Here is a 27591-nt window from a genome sequence, read left to right on the forward strand (position 1 = left end):
CCCCGTAGTCTTTATAACTCATCAGACCCAGCCATCTCTAAGAACCTATTGTCATTCCCTCATTAAATAACCAAATGACTCACTTTCTTCCGCGACCGACACCTAGAAGGTATTTGCTGACTCAGCAGCCTGACTGGACTCGGCCGAAGTAACCTTCATACCCCTCTGATCTGCTATAAAAGGTAACTACACTGCACATGGTTGCTTCTTCTGCTTTTTGGAAATTTTGACTATCTGTACAATTCATCATTGGTTTTCCCACTTAAGGTCAAAATCTTGACTTGATCGTCGAAGTAACAAATGCAGAACCCAACTCTACCCTCTCACAAGTTTTTCATGTGCATGAATGAACAACGGTCTTTGGAACCAGTTGTCTGAAGGAGTTTGAGGACCCTAATAATTCTCATAACTCTAACATAAACCCCTTGTTTGATAACTGGCATAAACAATAATTAAAATCCTCATCAAACTAAATCTATTTATAATTACAAAATTCTAATTATAGTCAAATATTTGGTAATCCAAATCAAATCATGGTTTCTATAATTAAAAAAAAATCTAATAATCATATATTTTTAATTTTCTTTAATCATCCATAATTAAATAATCTAATAATCATATTTTTTAATTCTTTTTTTATATAGGAGAAATTAGTGGCTTACTATTGGCCTTATATTTCAAAAAATTGCCACATGACTCTCCTAAATTTTAAAAGATAGTTCTCCCAAAATTTTCAATAAGTTTAGTCATTTGGCACTAAGCTAGAAATTTTTTTGAAACCCCGATAAGTTTTTAAATTTTAGAAAATCACTAAGTTATTTTGACTTTTTTCGACTTAACTCCATAAGGGCATCACCTCATAATTTTACACTCATGAATACTATCCTTCAAGAAAAGGGGATGCTCTTACCGTACCTACCCTGGAAAGCAAATACCTTCCTTCGGGTGTGGTGGCATCACCAATTCCATCAATCAAGAAGAGAAGTAGGGAGACAAGGGGCCGAGGGGAGAAAAGCTGCCAATACTATACGATCACTACTCCTTCGTTCCTTCAAGCTCTCAATTGGAATAGCTTACCCGACTTAACCCTTCGCCGAGTCAAACTGTTGACGAAGTTCACTGTCCTAGCTCTCTTAGCCAAAGGAAGAAGCCCAAGGGAAAGAGCCTCACTAGCCTCTAGACTGAAACTTTAGAGAATATATATCTTCCAAATTCTTCATATTTGCATATTAACTCATAAAATTACAAACAACTCTCATAAGTACAAAAATTATAAAAAGCCCTCTAAAAAATATGACATTACAAACAACACCTTAAAAATCTAAAAACTACAAAAAAACTATTTAAATTCTAAAAATTACAGAGAGTTCTCTGGAAAAATATAAGAATTACAAATCACTCCCTTTAATTCAAGAGAACCTCCTTAAAACTCCAAAAAGTATTAACAAGTCTTATAGGAATACAAAAACTACAAACAACCCCTTAAATATAAAATTATAAAAGGACCTCTGAAAAATATAAAACTTGCAAGAAGAGTCTAAAAATTAAAAAATTACAAATTACTATTTGAAAATTTTTAATATCAGAAATATCTCCTCTCAAAAACAAAAAATTCAAACAATCCCTTTTAAAATCAGAAAATTAGAAATATAAAATTACTTGGAAAACCTAATAAATAAAAAGTAATCATTATTAGGGGTTTCTTAAAAAAAACTATTGGAGGTTAAGTGACAAAATTAAAAATGTATTAAATATTTTCTTTTAAAATTTACTAGGAGACTTATATCTAAGGGGGAAAATGCCAGATATTCCCTCTTAATTTGAATCTAAGAATTTGAAATAAAAACTGTCCACACGTTGTTTTCTTTTTTATCTTGGAATATTACAGAAATAGAGGATATTTTAAAGGATGGATTATGGTTGAGCTCCGAACTGAAGTTATCTTCTTAAATTTAGTTTGGACTTAGGAGCTGTGTTAATTTTTAGAAAATCTATTTTAAATTTGTTATTGGTGGGATTTAAAACTATGTTGCTCTGATATCATCTTAAATTTAATCTCTCTAACCATTACACCGGAACTCCGAAGTTATGGTGAGAATCAATGAATATATTTTACATGAATTTTAACATATCTACTTTTGAAGAAGCAGTACTTCAAGGATTTTTTTTGAACAAATCAATTTCTAGAAGGAAGATCATAACTAAAAAAGAAATCACAGAGAACAAAAAAAATCAAAGAAACATACTAAAGTAACCAAACTAACCCAACGGACGTAACTCTTGTCCAAAGAAATAAGTGATTATATGTTTGATAATGATTAAAGAATACATATCAAAAATTTTAGCACATTGTAAGTACTTACTTAACAAGTATTGTGTTTCTTCTTTTTCTGTATGTTTGGTCTTTTCCATGGTTAGTCTGAAAACAGGCAAAAAAATTCATTTCTTTATACAAAACTCTAGCCTTAAAGACTTAGACTAGTCTTAAAAACTTAGACTATTTGTTTCACGTTAATTGTCAAATGTCTTTTGGATTGAATATGTATCTTTTGCACAACTATACATTTGAATTTTTTCGTTATTTTTTTATATAGCGTTGAAGTTTTCAGAGTTTGAGAGACCTTGACCTTTTCTTGAAAAAGGTTTTCATACTATCGAATGTGATTACTATATTGACTCATGGGACTTGACTTTAAGAGAAGAAACAACCCCCTCCTTCTGGCTACGGCGCCGCTGAGTTCAATATTGGCCAGCTAAGATGCGGTTTGGTTTTAAAGGGGTACTAATAAACAAATACTCAAAATTTATTGATTCACGTACTTAAGCTACGTACTAACCACAAATCATAATATTAAAAATTTTAGTTATACAATACACTACATGCAATTGATTCACTTATGCTACGTACTAACCACAAATCATAATATTAAAATTTTTAATTATACAATACACTACAATTGAAGTCAAGATCTTCGGATGGCGGGTTTTAATTTTCTCATATTTTACCAACAAAGATAGGATTGATGCACTACAGAGTCAGGTTGGGAAGATGTGTGATGTGTGTGGCAAAGAGATTGAAAGAATGAGTCATGTATTAAGGATTTGCGAATGAGCAAAAGAAGTACGGTTTAACTCTCCTTTTAAAGCTAGCTTTGTCAATGAAACTAAAAGAGTGGGCACTATGGACCGCTTGCATAGCTGAGAAGGGATTGAGATCCTCTACTAAGACATAATGTCTTCTAATATCTCCTAATGTACCTCCACCTTTTATTTTGTGCATAAGCACAAAATACGAGGATGTACTATGCAATGAAAGGTGGAGATGCATTAAGAGATATTAGGAGGCACTATGCCTTAGTAGAGGATCCCAATCCGCTGAGAAGGGACTCAAGGCCATGAAGCATTAGAGATGATCTTGGCGATGGCATGGAGAATTTGGTTCTGCAAAAACCAAGCGGTGCATAGTGAAGCTGGGATAAGCCCAAATGAAGTGGGATCTTTTGCGGTCAGATTGCTTGAGAACTTTAAAACAACGAATATATCATGTTGGAAACACAACATAATAGTGTGGGAAGTTGTAGGTTATGGTAGTGACCTTTAGGTGTGCATGATAAAGATAACATGTGATGGTGGGCGGGAGAAGGAGATGAAGAGATCCACGTGTTAGGGATTTGAAACAATCAATCGAACCCTTACCCTTCCGGACCTTATGTTGAAAGTAGGAAAGTAGGAATAATACCATAAATAAAGATCTAACCTTGCAAAAATAGTAAAGGAGACGAACACACAGATTTAACGAGGTTCGGCAACGTGCCTACGTCCTCGGGAACCACACCACACAATCTCTTTATTAATTGAAGAAGAATTACAAGCTCTCAAACTAGGGTTTAATCTCTCTGAGATTCTCTCTCTTTCTGCAGTCAAAAAGCTCTCTTTTTTCGTGTTGTTACAACCGTAAAACGTTTAAGGTATATATAGAGTCCTGGGGTAAACAGAATCCAAAACAGTTTAGGAAACTGTTTGACTGCGTCGCGGTCGACCACGACGGTCGACCGCGCCAAACGACAAAAGCTCCTCAGATTCTAGAGAGTTAAGCGCGTCGACCACGATGGTCGACCGAACCAAAAACCCGAGACCAAAAATCCTATAGGGTTGGCGTGGTCGACCGCCTTCAGCTTCAGCTCCTCCCAACTCTTGTGCACGTTTGCGGTCGACCGCTACGGTCGACCGTGAATCTGTCTGCTTGTTTTCTCGTCATTTTGATTCCAGCTCTTGTCTCGACTTTGGGTCTACACTTTAGACTAACAATCTCCCACTTGGAGACCAAAGTGCCTGCAGTGAGTTCACCCGAACTCTCACCTTCTTCGCATGTATCTTCTCCCTCAGAAACTTCTTTCTTCAATCAACAATATCCCGGCGATCGTGTCGATCCTCGTAGCGTGACTCCGTCTTCATCTTCTACTCGTGAAGGCCAACTGAAGTTGCGCACAACTCCAGTTTCTCAATGGTGACTGCCTTCGTCAACATGTCCTTCAGATTTTGACTCCTTAAAATCTTCATTAAATGCAACTTTTCGTCTTTAACTAGCGAGCGTATAAAATGGTATTTGACATCGATATGCTTCGTTCTGGCATGATATACTGGATTATTGGCAAGATGTATAGTGCTCTGGCTATCACAATAAAGAACTCATCTCCCTTGCTTCATATCTAACTCTTCTAAGCACACGTTCAACCAGATCATCTCCTTGCTTGCTTCAGTCACTGTGATATACTCAGGCTTGGTTGTAAACAAAGTCACAATCTTCTGCAGATGTGAGACTCAGCTCACTGCTATCGACGCTAAGGTATAAACATACCCCGTGGTGCTTCACCTCGTATCATGATCACAGGCGAAGTCCGCATCCACGTATCCCTACAGTACCAAATCCTTCCTCCTGAAACATAATAGCTTGTTCGTTGTCCCCCTCAAGTACCGCATTATCCACTTCACGGCCTTCCAATGCTGCTTCCCTGGATTGCTTGCAAATCTGCTCACAACTCCCACTGTATGGGCGATATCCGGTCTCGTGTAAACCATCGCATACATGAGACTCCTAATGGCCGAAGAATATGGCACCTTGCTCATATGCTCTCTATCTGCATCTGTCTTAGGTGATTGCTCCTCAGATAGCTTGAACTGACCTCCAAGGGGTGTGCTAACAACTTTAGCATTATGCATGTTGAACCTCTGAAGTACCTTCTCAATGTATTCAGCTTGCTCAATCTCAATGTCCCTTCAGCTTTATCTCTACTGGTTCGCATCCCTAGAATCTGCTTCGCTGCACCCAGATCCTTCATTGCAAATTTCTTTGCTAGCTGCTTCTTCAAACTGTTTATCTCCTCCAAACATGGTCCTGCTACCAACATGTCATCAACATACAATAACAAAATAATAAAGCTGGACTCGAATCTTTTAAAATAACAACAATGATCTGAATTGCATCTTCTGTAGCCATTGTTCTGCATTAAGTTATCAAACTTCTTATATCACTGTCTCGGAGCCTGTTTCAAACCATATAAGCTCTTCTTGAGCTTGCACACCATCTCTTCCTTTCCTTCTTCAATGAAGCCAATAGGCTACTTCATGTAGATTTCTTCATCCAAGTCACCATGAAGAAAGGCAGTCTTCACATCTAACTACTCAAGAAAGAGGTCTTCTGTAGCCACCAAACTCAACACCACTATGATGGTTGTGAGTTTCACAACAGGGAAAATATCTCTGTGTAGTCCACTCCTTCCTGCTGTTAAAACCCCTTTACTACTAATCTGGCCTTGAATCTCTTGCTTCCATCACTCTCTTGCTTGACCCGGTAGACCCATTTGTTATGTAAGGCCTTATTCTGTGCAGGTAGTTGAGCTAACTCCCAGGTCTCATTAGTAAGTAGAGAATCAATCTCCTCTTGCATCGCATGCTCCCACTGTTGAGATTCACTCACTTGCATTGCCTCTTCATAGCTTTCCGGTTCACCGCTATCTGTCAATAATAAGTAGTCAAGAGATAAAAGATATTTGGGATTTGATTTGGGTACCCTAGATGACCTCCTAAGCTTCACGCCCTGGATAGTTTCTTCTGCACCTGGAGCCTCCTCCGTTCTGTGGTCAGAACAAATATCATCTTCCCTATTTGGAAGTTCCTCTATATCCATGTACTCAGATCCATCTGTATCTGAAATGCTGCTCCCACTGCTTTGGTTATCCTTAGCATCTTCTTTGTTCTTGTACATCACATCCTCATTGAATATCACGTCCCTGCTTCTGATGATCTTCCTGTTCTTCTCATCCCAGAGATGATACCCGAACTCATCAATGCTGTATCTAATGAATGTGCACTTCTGTGACTTAGCTTCTAGCTTGTCCCTAACATGGTCACTGATATGAACATAAGCCACGCAACCAAATACCCACAAGTGTGAGAGATTTATCTTCTTGCCACTCCAAACCTCCTCTGAAATCCCAAAATCTAATGGAACTGATGGTCCGTGATTAATAAGATAGGTTTTTGTATGCACTGCATCCGCCCAAAATGTCTTAGGCAGACCTGCATGTAACCATATGCTCCTGGCACGCTCTGTCAAGGTCATATTCATCCTCTCTGTAATGTCGTTCTGCTGCGGCGTCCCTGGAGTAGTCCTCTCTAACCGAATGTCATTCCTAGCACAGAACCTCTTGAACTCCTCCAGCTCGTATTCCCCACCATTGTCTGATCTCAAACACTTCACCTTCAGATCTGTCTCATTCTCCACCATGGTCTTCCACTTCTTGAAGATTCCAAACACCTCTGACTTGTGCTTCGTAAAGTAGATCCACACCTTTCTCGAGTGATCGTCGATGAAGGTGACATAATATCTCAAACCGTCAAAAGAAGACACACTGGCTGGACCCCATACATCTGTATGAATCAACTCTAGCTTCTGATCCTTAGGTGGACTTCCACCCTTATGAAAACTAACCCTCTTCTACTTCCCAAAGATGCAGTCTTCACAAACCCCTACTTCCACTGTGTCGATCCCGGTTAGCTTTCCTTGTGAATATAAAATCTTCATCCCCTTTTCGCTCATGTTCCCTAGCCTGTTGTGCCACAGATCTGTACTCTCTTTACCAGCTGCAGTTGTGAGGGTGTCACTCGCATGTAAGTAGGGGTGGGCACGGTTCGGTTCAAACCGAAAAAACCGACCGAACCGACCCGAACCGACCCGAAAAAAACGGTTTTATGAGTAAGGCGGTTCGGGTCGGGTTGATAATTTTTCAAACCGACCCGAACCGAACCAACCGAATATATTTGTGCCTTTGATTTGTGGGCTTATTGCTGTGTTCGATCACCATGAATAGCAGTTGCAGGGAATTGATTCATACATAACCAATGTTCTAATGAGTCAGCTCCTTTTTTGTCTCCACAAAGACCAAAGTCAAAGCTTGCTACACAAAGACAAAGCAAGTCCGTTACTAAAAAATTACAACGTCAGAGTCTAGTATTTAATCCAAAAGGACAAGTTACTTCACTTAAAAACAGTATACATACATGAGCAAGAATAATAAATTGAAGTGAAGTTAAAAAACAAATACATGCTGGCATAGGGTAATAATAATATATAAAAGATAAATTGAAGTGAAGTTAAAAAATAAATACATGCTGGCATAGGGTAATAAGAATATATAAAAGATAAATTGAAGTGAAGTTATACTTGATAAAGTTAGAACCGAACAAACCGAACCGAACCGCACCGAACCGATTTGTAATGGTTCGGTTCGGTTTTGAATTGTAGGTGGTTCGGTTCGGTTGTTCAAATTTTGGTAAAAACCGACCCGAACCGAACCGTGCTCACCCCTACATGTAAGGTGAGATAGAGAGTTCCTAGTTTGTTGCCTCAAGCAACTATCATCGTACCATTGGAGATCCTCATGAATCCCCAGTGAATGTATAAACATAGCCTTCTGCTCCAAGCTGTCCCACCGAAACAAGATTCCTCTTCAGCTTCGGCACGTGTCTCACGTTCTTCATGTTAGAAACTAGAGGGGGGTGATTAGGGTCTTATGCTAATCTAATCCAATTTAAATACCAATTAAAAGTAATTAATAAGTTATCCTAGCAAGTATGAAATACAACAAGATATATGAGCTAGGATAAGCAATATGAATAAAGAGATATATCCTATATGATAAATATATACAAGGATATATAAACTAGCACAAGATAATATATCCTACCAAAGAGATATATAATATTATATATATAAGGATATGTAAACAAACACAAGGGTAAACAATATGAACTAGATAGTGGATGATAAAAATAATGAGCTATGGACAATGGAGACAAGAAACATAAGATTAAGTGCGCCAAAGCAAACTCAAACACACGATATGATCACGGAGTTCGGACCTTCCGTCCTACGTCTCCGCTCCCCTCTCCCGGAAAGAAATCCACTATCACAACCGAGTTTTTTACGTTCACCCGAACAACGTTTACACATCACAATACAGTTTTCTAGTTTATCAAAAACTCTACAACTTACACACTCTTGCAATCCCACTCTACACCCTCTCAAGTGTTGAAGTAGACGTGTCTCCCTCAAGTGCTCGGTTACAACCTCTCCCTAGGTTCGTCAACCGACGCCACTTCTCTTGGGACGATCCCCGACTCTCGCCATACACTTCTCTCGGTGTACAAGTGTATTACAAAGTGATTCTCACAATAAGCACAATTACAAGAATGATTGTCCTCTAATATGGATGAGAACACAATAAAAGCTCACACTCAATTATTACAACTCTCACCAATCCAAATATACAATGTATGCAAATACAATAAGCTCAAGTGGGTGTGTGTAAACAATGAGTGAAATAAAATCAACTAAACTCAATTAAAATCTAGCATATAGAAATTATGAACAAAAACGATAAGTAGCTAGAAAATAGAGTTTAGGAATTCTTCTCTGAAAATCAAGTTGGAGAGAAAGATTAAAATGAAGTTCAAACACTATAGATGATCTTCTCCACTTGTGAACCAACCAAAACAGCTTTAAACCAAACTTAAACCCCTGTTAAAACTTTTATAAACTTGTTTAAAACATCCCATTGGTTGCTGAGATAGAAGGGGGTTTGGGGGTTTATATAGGAAGAGGAAGCAACAACAAAAACCCTAAAGGAAAAGACCAAACAGCCCAAGAATTAGAAATCTGATTCTGTACCAAAAGAGCCGTTGGGATAAACGGCAGTCGACCGCGATGGTCGACCTCGAGCAACAAAAACAACAGGAAAACTCCAGAGAGTTTGGCGGTCGACCGCGAGAAATTCAGTTTGACGGCCGACCATGGTAGTCGACCATGAGAGTTTCTGTTGCCCACTATGGAAAAGACTCAGGCGCGGTCGACCGTGACGGTCGACCGTGAACTGATATATGAAATATTACAGTTTTGAACAGTTTTCTGATTTTAAAACACTATTTAAAAATATCAAATAAATTTTAAAAAATATAAAACTTTGGGGAATGATTGTAGACATGATAATAAACATGCTACAATAACTGGTTTCCAAAAAGGACTTTCCAAATGAAAAATATCATCATTTTATAAAATAGGCCAAAACATGATAATGTAAACATGTGAATTTTGACATTTTGGCTAAACCATGTTTTGAAACTTTGCACAATGATTATGTAGACTTAATAAAATATGTATATAATTATTGTTAATTCTAACAACTAAGAATACAATATTTTTACAAATACAATAGAAAATAAAACATATGAGTATGTATATGAAAATATATTTGTTTCATATCTAAGTAGTTAAACCAAATCACAATAATAAATATGAAATATGTAATTTCATATTTATAGACATAAAAATCAAAACTTGTGTTGTATATATATATATGACTACATATATATACAAGGAAACCAATAAAATATGTGTGTGTATATTATATTGAGCTTAAGGTATTAACACACATAATATAAACTCCTAAACTAAATTACCCAAGCTTGATGAAGGTCTTCAATGAGCTCAACTTGGTACACTTGCGGATAAAGCTTGAACTTGGATCTTCAACTTGAATTGTACATAGCTTCACCTACTATTCTGCCAACCTCCATTTGATATGATCATTGAAGCTCTATTCCATCCACCCTTCAACATATTGTTTGCCTAGAATAAATATAAAACACAAACACTAGACATAACAATATTAGATGTAAATTGTTTTTAAATCATCATCAAAATAAGAAGACCAACAATCTCCTCCTTTTTGATGATGACAAACAATTTACTAAAAGGATATATGCATGAAACGAAATGAATATACAAAGTATAATATATCATGCATATAAACAAGAAGGAATATACTCACAATATTTCTCCCCCTTTGACAACATCAAAAAGGAGACGAAAGGATGAAGAGAGCGAAAGCTCCCCCTATCAATAAGCATGGGTGAGTATAAAACAAGTATAGGGAATAGCTCCCCCTATCAAAATGCCTCATGAATATAAGTATGGAATGAATACTAAGGCATACATATGTGAGCAAGCATAAATGCTAAACACGACTCACATACAAAGAGATAATGAGAACACATATGAATATATCAATATGAAAAATAGTGTCTCATATCAAAGAACATAAAAACCATGTGTAAAGATAGATTTATGAAATCAAAAGAAAAGGAGTATGAGAATCATGCAAAAATATTTTCAAATAAAAACAAATCAATCAAATGAAATCATAAATCAAAATTTAAATCATAAAACCAAATCATCATTGATTTTCAAAAATCAAGAGAGGTAATTATATCTAGCTCTTGAGCTAGTATCAACCCATATAAACATTTTAGCACCCGGTAAACAAGATTTGGGAATAAACACTCAATAAACCCGAAGGGTTATATAAACACAAACCTCTCATTAAAAATCAAACCTAGTAATCATGAAAACAAAAGAATTGATCAACGAAAGATTGTTTTCATATCCAAAAAAAATTTTAACAACACCCAATAAACTCGGGGGGTTACATAAATATAAACCTCTCATGAAAATTGAAACTAATAGTCATGAAAACAAAATAATTAATCAATTAAAAGTTGTTTTCATGTATAAAAATTTAGAACACGTTTTTCAAAACCAAGAAAAATAAAGAAAAATAAAAACATTAAAATTATTGGCTTAAAAATTTATTTTGGCACCCAAGTCTTCTTGGTGCCGGTTTGTTTAGGGACATGACCCCTATCAATAAAGCTCAAAGCCCTTGGGTTATGAACCCATTTGGGCGCATTTAGTGCACGGGTCCGGTCATAGCAATAATTATGCAAATAACCCATTCGATTACAATAAGTGCAATGAAGAGGATGCATTTGGTTATGTTGACCATGTGGATGTGCACGAGGAACATTTGCAAATAAAGATGGTCTTTTAAGATTATTTTGCAAATGAGAAACATTTTGAAATAATATTGGTCTACTTGAAATATTTTGTGATTTAAAAACTTTTCGCAAATTAAAACAAAATTTAGCTAAGTGACCAACTCTATCACAAAAATCACAATGATACACATTAGCATACTTATGATGAACAATGGGTGTATGTGTGTGTACATGTGATGAAGAAGAAGCCTTATGAGATGCACATAGAGTATTAGCAATCTTAGGTTTGTGTGCATCATAGCAAAATTTAACAAGGTGGCCTTTACGACCGTAAATAGAGCATTTGTAAACTTTGTTATACAAGTGTGCATAGTGTGTGTTAGATTTAGAAGTGTCAACACGGGACTTTGCACACAAGTCCATAAGTTTTTTATGATTATCAATGGATGTGTTAAAAGTTGAATCTAAGCATGATATGCGGTTTTTCACAAGATTCAATTCAACATTAGGCACGAATGTGTTAAAAGTTGAATCTAAGCATGATATGCGGTTTTTCACAAGATTCAATTCAACATTAGGCACGACATCATTGATAATAGAAGTAGAGCATGTATGGTTATCAAATTCATTTCTAATGCATTCTACTTCTAGCATGGCATCTTTATTTGCATGAGTTAAACTAGCAATAGATGAGCTTAAATTTTTATTTTCCAAATTCAATATATCATTATTTTCTTTAAGTGCAACATTCTCTTTAGCAATGATATCAAATTTGGAACCTAGCAACTCATGATCGGATTTTAATTCTACATGCTTGCTTTTAAGATCAATAAATCCATTTTGCAATTTCTTGTAGGCATGCGCTAATCTATCATATGCACAAGCGAGTTCATCAGTAGATAAATCACTTTCGGAATCGGAATCGTTTACTACACAAGAGTTGTCCTCTTGTGGTCGTGTGCATGATGCTCCACATGAACTTGAAGAAGAATCCTTCAAAGCTTGTCGGATTGCCTCCAAGTCCCTTTGATGTGCTTCAATAAATATCCAAAGATTGTAAGCACTATCAGAATAAACAAATTTGTTAGAAAAAGATGAGTCAAAAGCATTTAGCAAAAATTCTAACAAAAGCTTATTCATTGTAAACATTTTATTATCATGATCGCTCCACTTGGATTTCTCCAATGTGAACATAATATAAGCACAATCAATAACTTCCCATAAGTCGATATTTCTAGATTCAACAAATAGTTTAAATCTAGAAGCTCATTGAGCATAGGAAAAATTAATGAATTTAGGAGTAACATTTGATTCATAACCTAAACGAAATACATTTTGTAATACCCCAACCCTTGAGAGGGTGATGTCATTAGTATTGATAGATTTGATTAGAATACTCATACCACCAAGATGCATCTTCTTTTCGGAAACCCAACTCTTAGAAACTCCAAAAGTTAAGTGTGCTTGGTCTGGAGAAATTCTAAGATGGGTGACCCCCTGGGAAGTTTTCCAGGGAGCGCGTGAGTGAGGACAAAACGTGCTGAAAAGACATGTGGTGGTTTGTGAGGCCAGTCCATCAGATCTAGTAGCATACCGACTCCGGGATTCCAGGGCGGGGCGTTACAAATGGTATCAGAGCCAAGCCAACCGGAATTGTGAGAGCTAAGTGCTATGCGACGCAAAGTGCTACGTCGAGAGGGCGGGAGCTATCTCTTGAGGCCGTAGGAGTCACCTCTAGAATCTCACACGGATAGTTTAAATCTAGAAGCCCATTGAGCATAGGAAAAATTAATGAATTTAGGAGTAACATTTGATTCATAACCTAAACGAAATACATTTTGTAATACCTCAACCCTTGAGAGGGTGATGTGATTAGTATTGATAGATTTGATTGGAATACTCATACCACCAAGATGCATCTTCTTTTCGGGAACCTAACTCTTAGAAACTCCAAAGTTAAGCGTGCTTGACCTGGAGAAATTCTAGGATGGGTGACCCCCTGGGAAGTTTTCCAGGGAGCGCGTGAGTGAGGACAAAACGTGCTGAAAAGACATGTGGTGGTTTGTGAGGTCAGTCCATCAGATCTAATAGCGTACCAACTCCTGGATTCCGGGGTGGGGCGTTACACATTTATATTTATGATATATATATATGTGAATATATGCAAGCAAGACAAATGTAATCATAACTAGATTATCACAAATAAGATAACTTGGATCTTTAACTCAAGGCGATTAGTCCTTAAATCAAAGAGCACCAAGCTCTGATACCAATTATTAGACCCTAGAGGGGGGGTGATTAGGGTCTTATGCTAATCTAATCCGATTTAAATACTAATTAAAACTAATTAATAAGTTATTCTAGTAAGTATGAAATACAACAAGATATATGAGCTAGGATAAGCAATATGAATAAAGAGATATATCCTATATGATAAATATATACAAGGATATATAAACTAGCACAAGATGATATATCCTACCAAAGAGATATACAATATGATATATGTAAGGATATGTAAACAAACACAAGGGTAAACAATATGAACTAGATAGTAGATGATAAAAATAATGAGCTATGGACAATGGCGATAAGAAACATAAGATTAAGTGCGCCAAAGCAAACTCAAACACACGATATGATCACGGAGTTCGGACCTTCCGTCCTACGTCTCCGCTCCCCTCTCCCGAAAAGAAATCCACTATCACAACTGGGTTTTCTACGTTCACCCGAACAACATTTACACCTCACAATATGGTTTTCTAGTTTACCGAAAACTCTACAACTTACACACTCTTACAATCCCACTCTACACCCTCTCTAGTGTTGAACTAGACGTGTCTCCCTCAAGTGCTCGGTTACAACCTCTTCCTAGGTTCGTCAATCGACGTCACTCCTCTTGGAACGATCCTCGACTCTCGCCACACACTTCTCTCGGTATACAAGTGTATTACAAAGTGATTCTCACAATAAGCACAATTACAAGAATGATTGTCCTCTAATATGGATGAGAACATAATAAAAGCTCACACTCAATTATTACAACTCTCACCAACCCAAATATACAATGTATACAAATACAATAAGCTTAAGTGGGTGTGTGTAAACAATGAGTGAAATAAAATCAACTAAACTCAATTAAAATCTAGCATATAGAAATTATGAACAAAAACGATAAGTAGCTAGAAAATAGAGTTTAGGAATTCTTCTCTGAAAATCAAGTTGGAGAGGAGGATTAAAATGAAGTTCAAACACTGTAGATGATCTTCTCCACTTGTGAACCAACCAAAACAACTTTAAACCAAACTTAAACCCCTGTTAAAACTTTTATAAACTTGTTTAAAACATCCCATTGGTTGCATAGATAGAAGGGGGTTTGGGGGTTTATATAGGAATAGGAAGCAACAGCAAAAACCCTAAAGAAAAAGACCAAACAGCCCAAGAATCAGAAATCTGATTCTGCACCAAAAGAGCCATTGGGATAAACGGCGGTCGACCGCGAGCAACAAAAACAACAGGAAAACTCTAGAGAGTTCGACGGTCGATCGTGAGAAATTCAGTTTGACGGTCGACCGTGGCAGTCGACCGTGAGAGTTTCTGTTGCCCACTATGGAAAAGACTCAGGCGCGGTCGATCGTGGCGGTCGACCGTGAACTGATATATGAAATATTATAGTTTTGAACAGTTTTTTGATTTTAAAACACTTTTTAAAAATATTAAATATATTCCAAAAAATATAAAACTTTGGAGAATAATTATAGACATGATAATAAACATGCTACAATAACTGGTTTCCAAATAGGGCTTTTCAAATAAAAAATATCATTATTTTACAAAATAGGCCAAAACATGAAAATGTAAACATGTGAATTTTGACATTTTGGCTAAACCATGTTTTAAAACTTTGCATAATGATTATGTAGACTTAATAAAATATGTATATGATTATTGTTAAGTCCAACAATTAAGAATACAATATTTTTACAAATACAATAGAAAATAAAACATATGAGTATGTATATGAAAATATATTTGTTTCATATCTAAGTAGTTAAACCAAATCACAATAATAAATATGAAATATGTAATTTCATATTTATAGACATAAAAATCAAAACTTGTGTTGTATATATATATGACTACATATATATACAAGGAAACCAATAAAATGTGTGTGTGTATATTATATTGAGCTTAATGTATTAACACACATAATATAAACTCCTAAACTAAATTACCAAAGCTTTTTGAAGGTCTTCAATGAGCTCAACTTGGTACACTAACGGATGAAGCTTGAACTTGGATCTTCAACTTGAATTATACATAGCTTCACCTACTATTCCACCAACCTCCATTGGATATGATCATTGAAGCTCTATTTCATCCACCCTCCAACATATTGTTTGCCTAGAATAAATATAAAACACAAACACTAGACAAACAATATTAGATATAAATTATTTGTAAATCATCATCAAAATAAGAAGGTCAACACTTCAAAGTCCACTTAGAGCCATTCATCTGAATCTGCACTTCACCCTTTCCAACAATATTACAGGGCTCATTATTTCCTAGATATACTTTTCCAAAGTCCCTTGCTACATAATTCTGAAATAGCTTCCTGTTAGCAGTGACGTGGAAAGAGGCTCCTGAATCGATGACCCAAGAATCTGAATCGCTGTCCATTGCAAGAATCAAGGCATCCTGCACGATATGAGCATCCTGCTCACCCGCATTCTTCTTTGGACTTTTACAGACTGAAGACATATGGCCCTCCTGGCCGCAATTCCAACATCTTCCTTTGATAGGTCTAACCTTCGAGTTCGACCTCTTCTTTACTGGTTTTGACCGATTCCTGTTCTGGTTTTCTTTCTTCTGGCTTCTGCCTCTCTGCTCAAAACTTAGAGCTGAACCTGAACCTTCTGATTCGGACGATTTTCTTCTAACCTCCTCGGATAGAATCATGCTAACCACCTCACTCAGCTTTAACTTCTCCTTCCCCACCGAATTGCTGATTGTCGTCACACAACCTGCCCAACTATCCGGCAACTGTGATAGTAACAATAGGGCCTGCACTTTGTCATCAAACGTGATGTCCACGGAGATAAGCTGATTAGCAATCATGTTGAACTCACTGAGATGCATCGTGAAGGACCGTGCTTCTGCCATCTTGAGATTGAAAAGAGTTTTGACTAGATGCACCTTATTTGCTACCGACGGTTGCTCGTACATCTTCGTGAGCGCATCCATAAGCCCCACCGTCGTCTTCTCCTTCAGAATATTATGGGCTACTGATTTGGCAAGCGACAACCGGATTTACCCTAGAACCTTCCTATCCAGTATCTCCCAATCACCATCTGACTCCTCCTTCTTCTTTCCCTTTTCCTTGCCCATCAACGGGTGATACAAGTCCTTTTGGTACAGATAGTCCTCCATCTGTGACTTTCAACAGGCGAAGTCTGAACCGTCAAACTTCTCGATCTTTGATTTGTTTTCCTTTGCCATGGCTTTCACACAAATTGCTGAACGAAGCTCTGATACCAGTTGTTAGGGATTCAAAATAATCAATCGAACCCTTACCCTTCTAGACCTTGTGTTGAAAGTAGGAAAGTAGGAATAATACCACAAATAAAGATCTAACCTTGCAAAAAATAGTAAAGGAGACGAACACACAGATTTAACGAGGTTCGGTAACGTGTCTACGTCCTCAGGAGCCACACCACACAATCTCTTTATTAATTGAAGAAGAATTACAAGCTCTCAAACTAGGGTTTAATCTCTCTGAGATTCTCTCTCTTTCTGCAGTTAAAAATCTCTCTTTTTCGTGTTGTTACAATCTTAAAAGCGTTTAAGGTATATATAGAGTTCCGGGGAAAAAAGAATCCAAAACAGTTTGGGAAACCGTTTGACTGCGTCGCGATCGACCGCGATAGTCGACCGCACAGGTCTCGCGGTCGACCGCGACGGTCGACCGAACCCCAAAACCCGAGAGAAAATAGATTACAGTCAATCGCGGTCGACCGCGGCGGTCGACCGCCACCAGCTCCGATTCCTACTACCCGTCGCGGTCGACCGTCGCGGTCGACCGCCTTCAACTTCAGCTACTCCCAACTCTTGTGCACGTTCGCGGTCGACCGTGGATCTGTCTGCTTGTTTTCTCGTCGTTTTGATTCCAGCTCTTGTCTCGACTTTGGGTCTACACCTTAGACTAACACCACGGTTGGTGTGGTGATACGTGAGCATGAGGGGGAAATTCTGACAGCACGTATAGTGTAGTGATGTGAATGTCCCAACTCCCATGATAGCGGAGTTGATGGCTTTGGGTGAGAGCGTGAAGTTATCAAGTGAATTACAATATCAGCGAGTGATTGTTAAGTCTTACTTGTCTCGAGTGATTGTTAAGTCTTACTTCGGGTGATTAAAATTCTTCAAAGCAAAGGCTACATCGTTTCACCGCCTTGCCTCAAAGGGTTGTAGATGTAGTTGAGATGATTGTGGTTTTCGATGAATGTCGTTTCCCTTGTATAGCTATAACTGGAAGTAAAGTTGTTGATCATCATGCACAATGGGCTAGGCATAATTTAGTTTTGAACTATCATACCTGACTAGATATAGAGTGGTGTTAGGGGCACACCCCAAGTCACACCTCCAACCACACCTCCCCCTCTCATTCGCTACAGTACTCCAGGCCCCACATGAGTTTTTAAATTTTAAAAACTCATGTGGGGCCCGGAGTACTGTAGCGAATGAGAGGGGGAGGTGTGGTTGGAGGTGTGACTTGGGGTGTGCCCCTAACATTTCTACTAGATATAATGCCATATTTTTTGGCAGATGATGTTTTGTTCTATTTATAGATTAATAACTGTTTTCCATTAAAAAAAAATCAAAGTCAAAGTTGACTTAACAAGTGCCGAAGGTACAATTGTGTAAGCTTGAAGATTAGGACCTGACCCACAAACTGCAAGAGATATGTAGAGAAATCTTTAGGTGCTGGTGGTGGAGCACCTACATGCATCCTCCCCTCCAATAGGAGGGGGGCATGTAGGTGAGCATGCATCACCTAAGAATTTTCGCTTCAATTGGGCAAATGGTAGATACACAATATCCAAAGTCAGCTACTTTGACTGCACATTAAGATATCAAGCACGCAAGCTCATCCGTCTAAAATTAAACGCGCTTGATTAAAGCTGACGTAAAGCAGGACCAAGGACCTCATACAACCTCATTTTCTTAACAATCATGTATTTTCAGATAGGCAACCTTTAACAAACATGTTGGATCTACAAATAAAGGAAGCCCAGCCCAAAACACGGAACAATTGTTAACTCACTTTTCCAAGGCCCAACGGCCCAAAGGCCCAAAGACATCCACTCAAATTGCGGACTTAATAGCCCCCCGAGCACCACTCCGCACGAGATGCACACTAATACGATGACCAAGAAAAAGGAGTTACATTCCCTAAGGTAGGAGAAAGGTATCACAATATTTTAACTCTTCTTCTGCGTATAAATCTGCAGTCATTATAAAATTATTTCTTTCTTCTGTAATCCTCTGACCTGAACACGGGCTTTGGCCGGAATCCACTGCTTCAATCCTCTGGTATGTTTGCCCCGCGCTAACTCCTCTTCGAACCTCTCTCGTTCCTTACCTTAATAAAAACCCGCATAACCTAGTAATCGTCTTCCTCGTCCAGACTGTCTAGGTTCTGCTGTTTAGATCTTGCCATGTCAAATCCCCTAAAAATACTCACCATTACTTGTTACCGAACAAATTTTCATTTCTTTTTTATCCTCTCCCTCTTCACACATTTGTTTGGTCGTTGTGCCACAAATAAATAAAAAAAGGCAATAAATATTAACAGTTTTAAAAAGTTACTGACCATATAGATGAATATTCTACACCCATAAACAATGAGCAATATTAACATATGAAAAACCCTTAAAGTGGCCGGTATTACCTCAGAAATATCATTTCGTATTGGTATACCAATAAACTATATGTTTCATGCGTTATTCTTGTTTCCACAATGGTTCTCTGTCACAAAAACAAAAAAGAACAAATCATAGAAAGTACAAATAACTTTGGTGTATGGTTCGCTAATATATCCAACAGTAAACAAGAAATACGCCATGCATTTGAGATCTGATCTTCGTGAAGCTAACTATGAGACAATGCATCGCGTGTAAATTCATTACTTGTGATTTATTGAGATTCTATATGATCTCAAGGACTAGTGAATGAGATAACTCAAAAATCAAAGTACACCATTGAGCCATATAGACGTCTATGGTTGACAAGCATTATCATACAATTTCCACTGAAGATAGCAGCAGCAATCAGACATACAATTAGAACTCTGACAGAACAAATAACATTGAATTGTACTTGAATGTTGCGCCAAGATCTGGCATTAGCGTACAGCTCAATAGATACACTAATATCGACAACACAAAAATCTGCACAAATGACATCTTCTTTCGGCCACATACCACGGAAAAGTTAACAACAAAATGAACAAGACCTATTTACTTTTTTCTTTTACATCTTGTAAGATCATCTGTTTCTAGAAGCTGGTCCAAATCTCGAACTCATGAACCACGACCCCGATTACAGCCTAAATTCCACTACCAGTGCATCAATCTGATAATAGCTCAGTCACTTTCCACTATACCCAATTTTGAGTCTGTTATTGTACAAAGTAAGATATCTTTTCCCTCATCAGGGTCTAATGCTAGCTGCCACTTTTACCTTTTAGATTCTTTTACGTATCGGCTCCAAGCTACCAATGCTGCACCAACAGCAGGTTCCACCTGTAACTCAGTAAAAGGGAAACAATTAAACGATCATTAACAGAAAACTTAAAAATATTACCAAAAAAAGGGAGGGGAAAAGGGTGTGTTAGAATAGCAACTAAATTATCCTACTGGCCTCGTTACTCACTCATAATTCATCATGCTCAAATTCTAAAGTGTCCGTTACATTCAAAGCCTTCTCAAATGCTTACAGATTTACTATAGTTGCGTTTAATGAAAATTGACAAAAATGATAAAAGTGCAGATATATAGAACCTGACTTCTAACAATGACAGCTCCATCTGTTATACTGTAGTTCACTTATCAATGAGTCACATGAATGGGAATTTCAACTAAATATATTTAAAGCAGAGTTTATTAAGCTCATGGCTGAAAATTTTTCATGGTTATGACTCATACTAGTGAAATTTACCCACCTGAGGTCGAATAGGATGAACACCTGGATAGACCTTGGAAACAAGGTTTATGACTTTCTTTCCTATGTCCCAGCTCTCACTAAGAACGCCTCCGACCATAACAAGCGGGAACGAATTCTTTCCATCTGAAACTCGGAAATATTTCTGTGTTTATATGAGCTTACCTAGTTTGATTACAAAACCAGATTGACAAATATTTGTGCGAGAATCTACAAGAACTAATATCTTAGTTCTCGAACAGTAAACAATGAGTACTTTTTTGAATAAAAATACCCTACCCCCTGATTTCCAAAATTTTGGAAATCGGGGGGTAGGGTATTTTTTGGAAATCGTGGGGTAGGTAGAAGTCCCTCGTGTATTAGCCAATATCTTGTTCCTCAATTAAAAAAAATTCATCTAGTTCGTTTATGTTTGAAAGTCATCTGTGACCGTGACAGCCCCTGTTGTTATCCGGTCATCATCCTGTGCCTTTTTACAAACTTTCGTTAAATTTTGCTGATGTGACAGTAACCTGGAAGGTATCAAGTCAACAAACAATTAGTGAAATTACAAGTTAGTCTGCCACATCAGCAAGATTCAACAGTAAGTTTGCAAAAAGGATCTGGGCCGATGATGGAGGTAGCATTAGGGACCAAACTGATGGCTTCCAAATATAAATGAGTCAAATAATACTTGAGTAATACATGAGGGATCTTCACTGAAGTGTTGACCTTTGAATAATCATAGTTTGGTGGCAGTTTACCTTTACCACACAATTCAAGTCTCTGGACAACAGCTTTAACACTATCAGCTAACTCCTGGACAGAATTATGCAGTATCTTGTTGGCAACTTCGTCGCCGCCTTTAGCAGAAGTGACAACAACAGGGACAAGCGCAGCTATACGAGCCCAGGAGGAGTCTGCGTAAGTCCACCTACGCAATACAAGAGGAAAATATGCTTAAGAAAATTCTTTTGACTCAAACATACAAAGCATTTGTAGCCTTGTAGAATCTCAAGCAGTCAAAAGGCATGTTATTCTGCCGTGTATTATTCCTTATAAGAAAAAGTAACATTACTATGTTTCAATCAACAGAAAACTGTGTCAAGAAGGGACAAGACATCCATTTAGCATTGATCATCATTATAAATTATCACATGCAGCAATGTTTTATAAACCTAGCACCTAGGCACTCGCCTAGGCTTAGGCGGTGCCTAGGCGGGGCGCCTAGGTCCTTGGAGCACTTAGGGAGCGTAGTCCGCTTACGGGGATTGCACCGCTTATGTTTTGGTTGATATTCCTCCACTTTGGCCTCGATGTCCTCCAACCTCCTTCGAACTCCTCCAGCCTCCTCCACTAACTATGCACATTTCCTCCACCTCCTCCGATTTCGAGAAAACCTCCTCCACCACCACTTCAACAAATAAAGAAATCTGCTAAGGTACCTAGGGGCTAGGCGCTAGTCTAGCGCCTAGCAGTGTCTAGCGATTTCTATAGCATTGACAGTTATTATTAATTATTGTAACTAAAAAAAGAAAAATCACCAAGGCACCTGTCTAGCCAATGCCTAGGCCGCCTAGCGCTTTCTATAACCTAGATACATGGTTTTGTCAAAAACTCGGCTAAAAGGTAAGAAAAAGGTCCGAAATGAGAAAAATTATTTTCTATATTATTGACTGATGTCATCCTTACCCTCAAATGAAACAGATCATTATCCTAATTCTATACAATATGTAGATGATTTCATTGTAATACCACATAATATAAAGTCAACAAAGTGAAAACTAATTGTCCGAGGAGTAATGGAGACAGACTATGTATAGCAGAAGAGTATGAATAAATTAATTCTATATCTTTGTTATCCTTATCATTATCCAATTTTTATTAACTTTTAAATCAAAGAAACCAGTGGACTAAAAAGGGATTAGTCCGTCAGCAAAAGGACTTGCATTTCATATTTCATTGTAACACTACATCATATTATATATTTATATATAGAGTCAACGAAGTCCGAATTTAAATTTCTCCAGAGCTATGTTGCATGGACAAGGGTGCAGATACGGGTACAAGACACATGAAGTTTGGAAAATGTCAGGCAGGGGGACACCGCTGTATGCATATGTTGAAATTAATAATTCATATTAGGTCAATAATATTTTTCTTCATTTCATATTATAAAAAAATTGACATTTTTATATTCCTTTTATTATGTAGATTATAAATTGGGAAACTCTTCATTTTTTAACTAATACCCAAACGACCTTTAAAATCACTAGTATAATGCACGTGCTTTGCACGTGAACGTACATGTTTTAAGTTTTGAATTTTTTATTGAATAGTAAAACTATGAGTTAATAAATAAAATTGTATAATAAGATTACTAAGCTGCATTAACCTTGCTAGTTTTTTCTTCATGTTACCTAAATAGCTACAATTGATACCTGCAACATATTGTAATAGTTACATCTCATTATAATTATTTAATAGGGTAAATTATACTAAAACTTTATGAATTTTCAGCCCATATGAACTTTCAAAATTACACTAAACCCCTGATGGCTTTTTTGTTTCAAAAAAGACCCCCAATAATTTTTTAAATTTTGCAAACAACCCCTATAAATTAGAATTAGAAAATAACATAAAAAGGTGTTTTGAGAGTTGTTGGGGGTTTGGTGTAATTTATCTAAAACATATTGGGGGCTTTCTACAAAAGTTATTAGGGAGTGATTTCAGAAGTTCATAGGGTCTATTTACTGTAAAATGCTGGAAGTTCATGATACAATAATTTATCTTATTTAATATTATAATTAGTTCAAGTAATATTATAAAAATAATTATTGTCTATATACTATAAAATATTTGTCAAATTTAATTGTTTAATTATACTCTTAAATAACTTAGTACAATAAATATTTAAAAAGTTTTATTTTACTATCATTAATAATTAATAGTACTACTGGTAATATTCAATAAAGTTTTTGTAAAAAGGTTAGTCTTCAATCATTACCAAATATAGACTATTCAGCATCATGTAATAATATTTGAGAAAATACTCTTAAAAATATATTAATTATTTAATTTAATTTATTTGATTTAAATTATTTATTTAATAATATAATACTAAATAAATAGTGTACTTCATAATTTATGTGATATTATTAAAATAATTACACTATATATGCGATTTAAAATTTATTCTATTTATTTTATTGTTCATTGAATTATAGTATAATTCTTAAAGTATTTAGTAATATATTATTCTATTTATACTATTATTTTAATTATTATATTATGATTCATAAATAATTATTATAATAATTTAATTGGTTGCTACTAATAATTGTGTATATTTTATTTTTACAAATTATTTTATTTAACCAATTAATAGTTATAATATGATTGATAATTAAAATTATTTAGGAAGGTGAGAAGATGCATAATTAATAAGAGGTTATATTTATTTAATGAAAGATTAATTAGAGATAATGGCATAGTTAGAATTTATCAAAATTTGAGAGGACAAAAAAGAAAATTAAAAGTTTTAGCACCCCAATCCTCTTTTTATATTAGTATAGATAAGTTTGGACTGAGTACGGACTGAAACAAACATGACCTAAGTCCAATGGGTTTCAAGAAGTTATGTGAACTGTAGGATAAACATCCAAGAAGTGTATAATGAGTGTTTTAAATTTAAACACGTATTACATAACCAAGGACACGTCTGAATAAATGCATGCCTATATTCAAGGAGGTGTCCAAGGGGTGTCCGTCTAGTATGAGTATGACATACATGGTAGAAGTGTCCAAGGAGTGTTGATGATCGGTACGTGTCCGGTATGGGTACAACTTCATGATAGAAGTACCCAGGTAACACAGCTCTAGAGTAAAAGCACTGTTGCACACTGTTATAGCAGACAGGCCAAGCAAAGCGGGAAATCATTCGCCTAGATCCAGTCTGTTCTATCAAATATTTGAGGTGGCACAAGTCGTTAATTTTCCAATATTCTGTGATAATTACAATTTTCCTCTTTTCTTTTCTTGGTCAAAACTGCAGTTGTAACTATCGAAAGCCATAAATCCCTTATTGATAACCAGTTAGATCTCTTACCTAATGCATGGATTTCACTAAGTTTTAAATATTATTTTCAAGTGCATTCTGGAGGGGAAGACTAATGGCTATAGAAAGAAAGATCATGATTTCTGCTCAACTTGCAATATAAAAAGTGAATTAAGCAAACAGCCATGTAACTGGCAATAGAATTGTGAGCATAGTGTATATTCTTTATATATATTTTCAAATCATGAGAAAGTTGTTACAGAAATTATTCCATGTCCCACTAATATATGTCAAGAATCGCCATCAATGAAGAATATACAAGTAAAAATAATGAGATACCCGATTAGTTCATCTGGCGAAGAAAGCCCAAGCATATTGAGAATGTTCTTCGTCAGACTTGTTTGTGGCCCACGTCCATCATGAGCCCTGATTACTGCTGTCAATGCCTGTGCAGCAATCCCATATCCACTGCACAAGGTACACATCTATGTTTTCTTCAGTATAGGAGATACAAGACAGAAATATAAGTCCCAAGAAAACATCTGATGTGAAACATGCATATACATGTTCCTACATCATTGATGATGATGATAATCTCATAACATAGACGGATAAAATATAACAAAAAAGTCTAAAATGTAAATAAGTTTAACTCATCAAAATCTATTTAAAAAAAATCTTTCCCTTTGACTAGGTAGCTTTCTGTTATCTCCTTCTCTCTTTCCTGTTATTTTTTGTTGCTTATCACTTTCCATCACTGTGATTACTGTCCAGCTCTTCAGGTTTATGATCATGATGAATGTCATTGCAGAAGAGACCAACCTAAACACAATCCCACTGCATATGTCTGCCTGAGGGCTTAATTTGCAATTTACAGGGAAAATGGAGTTGGAAAACATATAGAAAACATATATGCACCTAAGTTCTTCCATTGGACAGTATATTTAAGGATGAATTAGTGTCATTGTCACACTAATAGTTCTTGCAGCTTACTACTCAATTTTCTTCTGAAAATTTTGCCAACGTTCAGATGCGTAAAGCATGCCTGACCATACAGACTATCTTATAATATTTCCCATTGTCATGTGGAGCCCTATAAGCATTCTTCTACATTTTTTCTTCAATTTTATAAGTATGATCCAACTCAGTCTTACCACCTTGATGAATGAATTATCCTAACTAATGAAGAAGACCACTGGTAGTTCTTGTTCATAATGAAACTGCACTCTTGCTTCTTCTCACACTACTTCATTCTCATCCTGCAAAGCTTGAACATGATTTGTTCTTCAACCGAAAAAATCAAAGCAGAATGCTAAAGCACGGAAGAGTCTTTTAGAGCACTAAATAAATTGTAGTTGTCGTAATTATAATGTGGAGCCTGGCTGTGAGATGAGTTGTCCAAGATGCACCTAGTGTTCATACATTTTACTATCTCAATCCAATTTTTATTGCAATTCACAAAAAAAAAAGGGATAAGTGGCTGACGCTTATTCAGTCCAATAGTAGCAAAATCAAACTAGAGTAGCAAAATCAAACTAGTAATGAAGACATGAAGGTCCTGGGCATGATTTTTGCATTAATAAAAAAAATAAGAGTTCTCTGTTAAAATGAAATGTCATCAAGGTTATCAATAGTAGATAGTGTCGCGTAGCGGTGAGGCATCGCTAAGGCTATTGGAGCTATTGCGGAAAAATAACGGCAAAAAGTGTAAGGTGAAAAAGCAGTCTAATTTAAATATGTACAAATACTAAAAAAATAAAAATTAAAGAAAGAAATTAGAAAATCTAAAAGACGCATAGTTGATGATTTAAAGAGATTATGAGCATGGAATAGACATATAACTATTACATAATATCGAAGAGGACTAGAGGAGGAGTTGAAGCGTCGTCTTCTTCGAGAAGATGATGTGAGCGGTGAGAGGACTGCAATAGGAGGAGCTCACAACGAAAGGAGGTGAGAGAAGGTGTTGCGGCGGTGAGAGGATGTGCTGAGGGAGGTGCCGGAGGCTATGAGAGGTGGCAGAGAGATGCCAAAAGTCATGGGAGGTCGCAGGATGCGGTGGAAGGCAGCGATCTTTTTGAGGGCTAAGGTTTCTTTTAGAGTTGGATCGCGAGAGGGAGACTCAAGAGAGAAAAAAGACCACAATTGGTAATGACTTAAAACAACTTTTAAATAGGAAGGTAGGGTTTAATTAAAAAAATAAACTTGAAACCTCTTTTAAATAGCAATCAAAAAGCGGATTTTACCCGCAATATCCTGCTATTCACCGCTATGGCACGCTATTGGCCGTATTTTTAAGCGGAAAGTGCATGTTCCGCAATATGTCATCGCTATTGGGCGATATCATTGCTGAAGAGGCCGCTAACGCTATTAGCATCGCTATTGCAGCACTATTTACCACTATTTATAACAGTGAATGTCATAAACAATTATAGCAAAAGATTACTATATGGTCTTATTATTTGGTTCTTACAAAAGTTGTGTGCCTAACTTCCTTGATGAAAGTAGTTTCATCAACTAGTAGCAAACTTAAATGGACAACGCACTGATCAAGTATAAGTCTGAAGGGGTGAGAGGCAAGAATAAAGTCAAGAGACACCAAATGAATATAACCACCTAAGTTGGGCCTTTTTCTCCGACAAGATATATAATCACGTATTTAAGCTATCCAAGATTAACTTTGTGTTAAATATGTTTTACTAATAATATTAGTAGGCTTTCTTCTTTCTGATAGGGCATGTGAATTAGATCATCTATACACATTCTAGCATATATAATTGTTAAAATCAACTTACATACTGTCAGGAAAGTCCCTACCAATAGTAATTTTATCACCAGCAGCTTACTTCTGATAGAGCATATGAATTATATCATCTATGCATGTTCTAGCAAATATGCACGCTGAAATCAACTTAAAATATACCGTCACGAAA

General features: G+C 36.5%; 1 protein-coding gene across 2 annotated transcripts in view; it reads right to left on the bottom strand.

Moving 5' to 3' along the window:
* LOC109822015 (N-acetyl-D-glucosamine kinase-like) overlaps nucleotides 19743-27591 on the bottom strand; it is a 12698-nt gene continuing 4849 nt past the window's right edge. The window contains exons 4-7 of one of the 2 annotated variants that reach the window (XM_020388171.1): nucleotides 24998-25126; nucleotides 21366-21535; nucleotides 20624-20748; nucleotides 19743-20204 (exon numbers count right to left, since the gene is read on the bottom strand). In XM_020388171.1, coding sequence (XP_020243760.1) covers nucleotides 20139-20204; nucleotides 20624-20748; nucleotides 21366-21535; nucleotides 24998-25126 — 490 coding nt within the window. In that variant the 3' untranslated portion in view covers nucleotides 19743-20138. The remainder of the gene's footprint in view (nucleotides 20205-20623; nucleotides 20749-21365; nucleotides 21536-24997; nucleotides 25127-27591) is intronic. The other variant, XM_020388172.1, reaches the window with a different exon arrangement.

The sequence above is a fragment of the Asparagus officinalis genome, chromosome 8, assembly GCF_001876935.1.
Source record: "Asparagus officinalis chromosome 8, Aspof.V1, whole genome shotgun sequence".
In the NCBI taxonomy this organism is placed as follows: Eukaryota; Viridiplantae; Streptophyta; class Magnoliopsida; order Asparagales; family Asparagaceae; genus Asparagus; species Asparagus officinalis.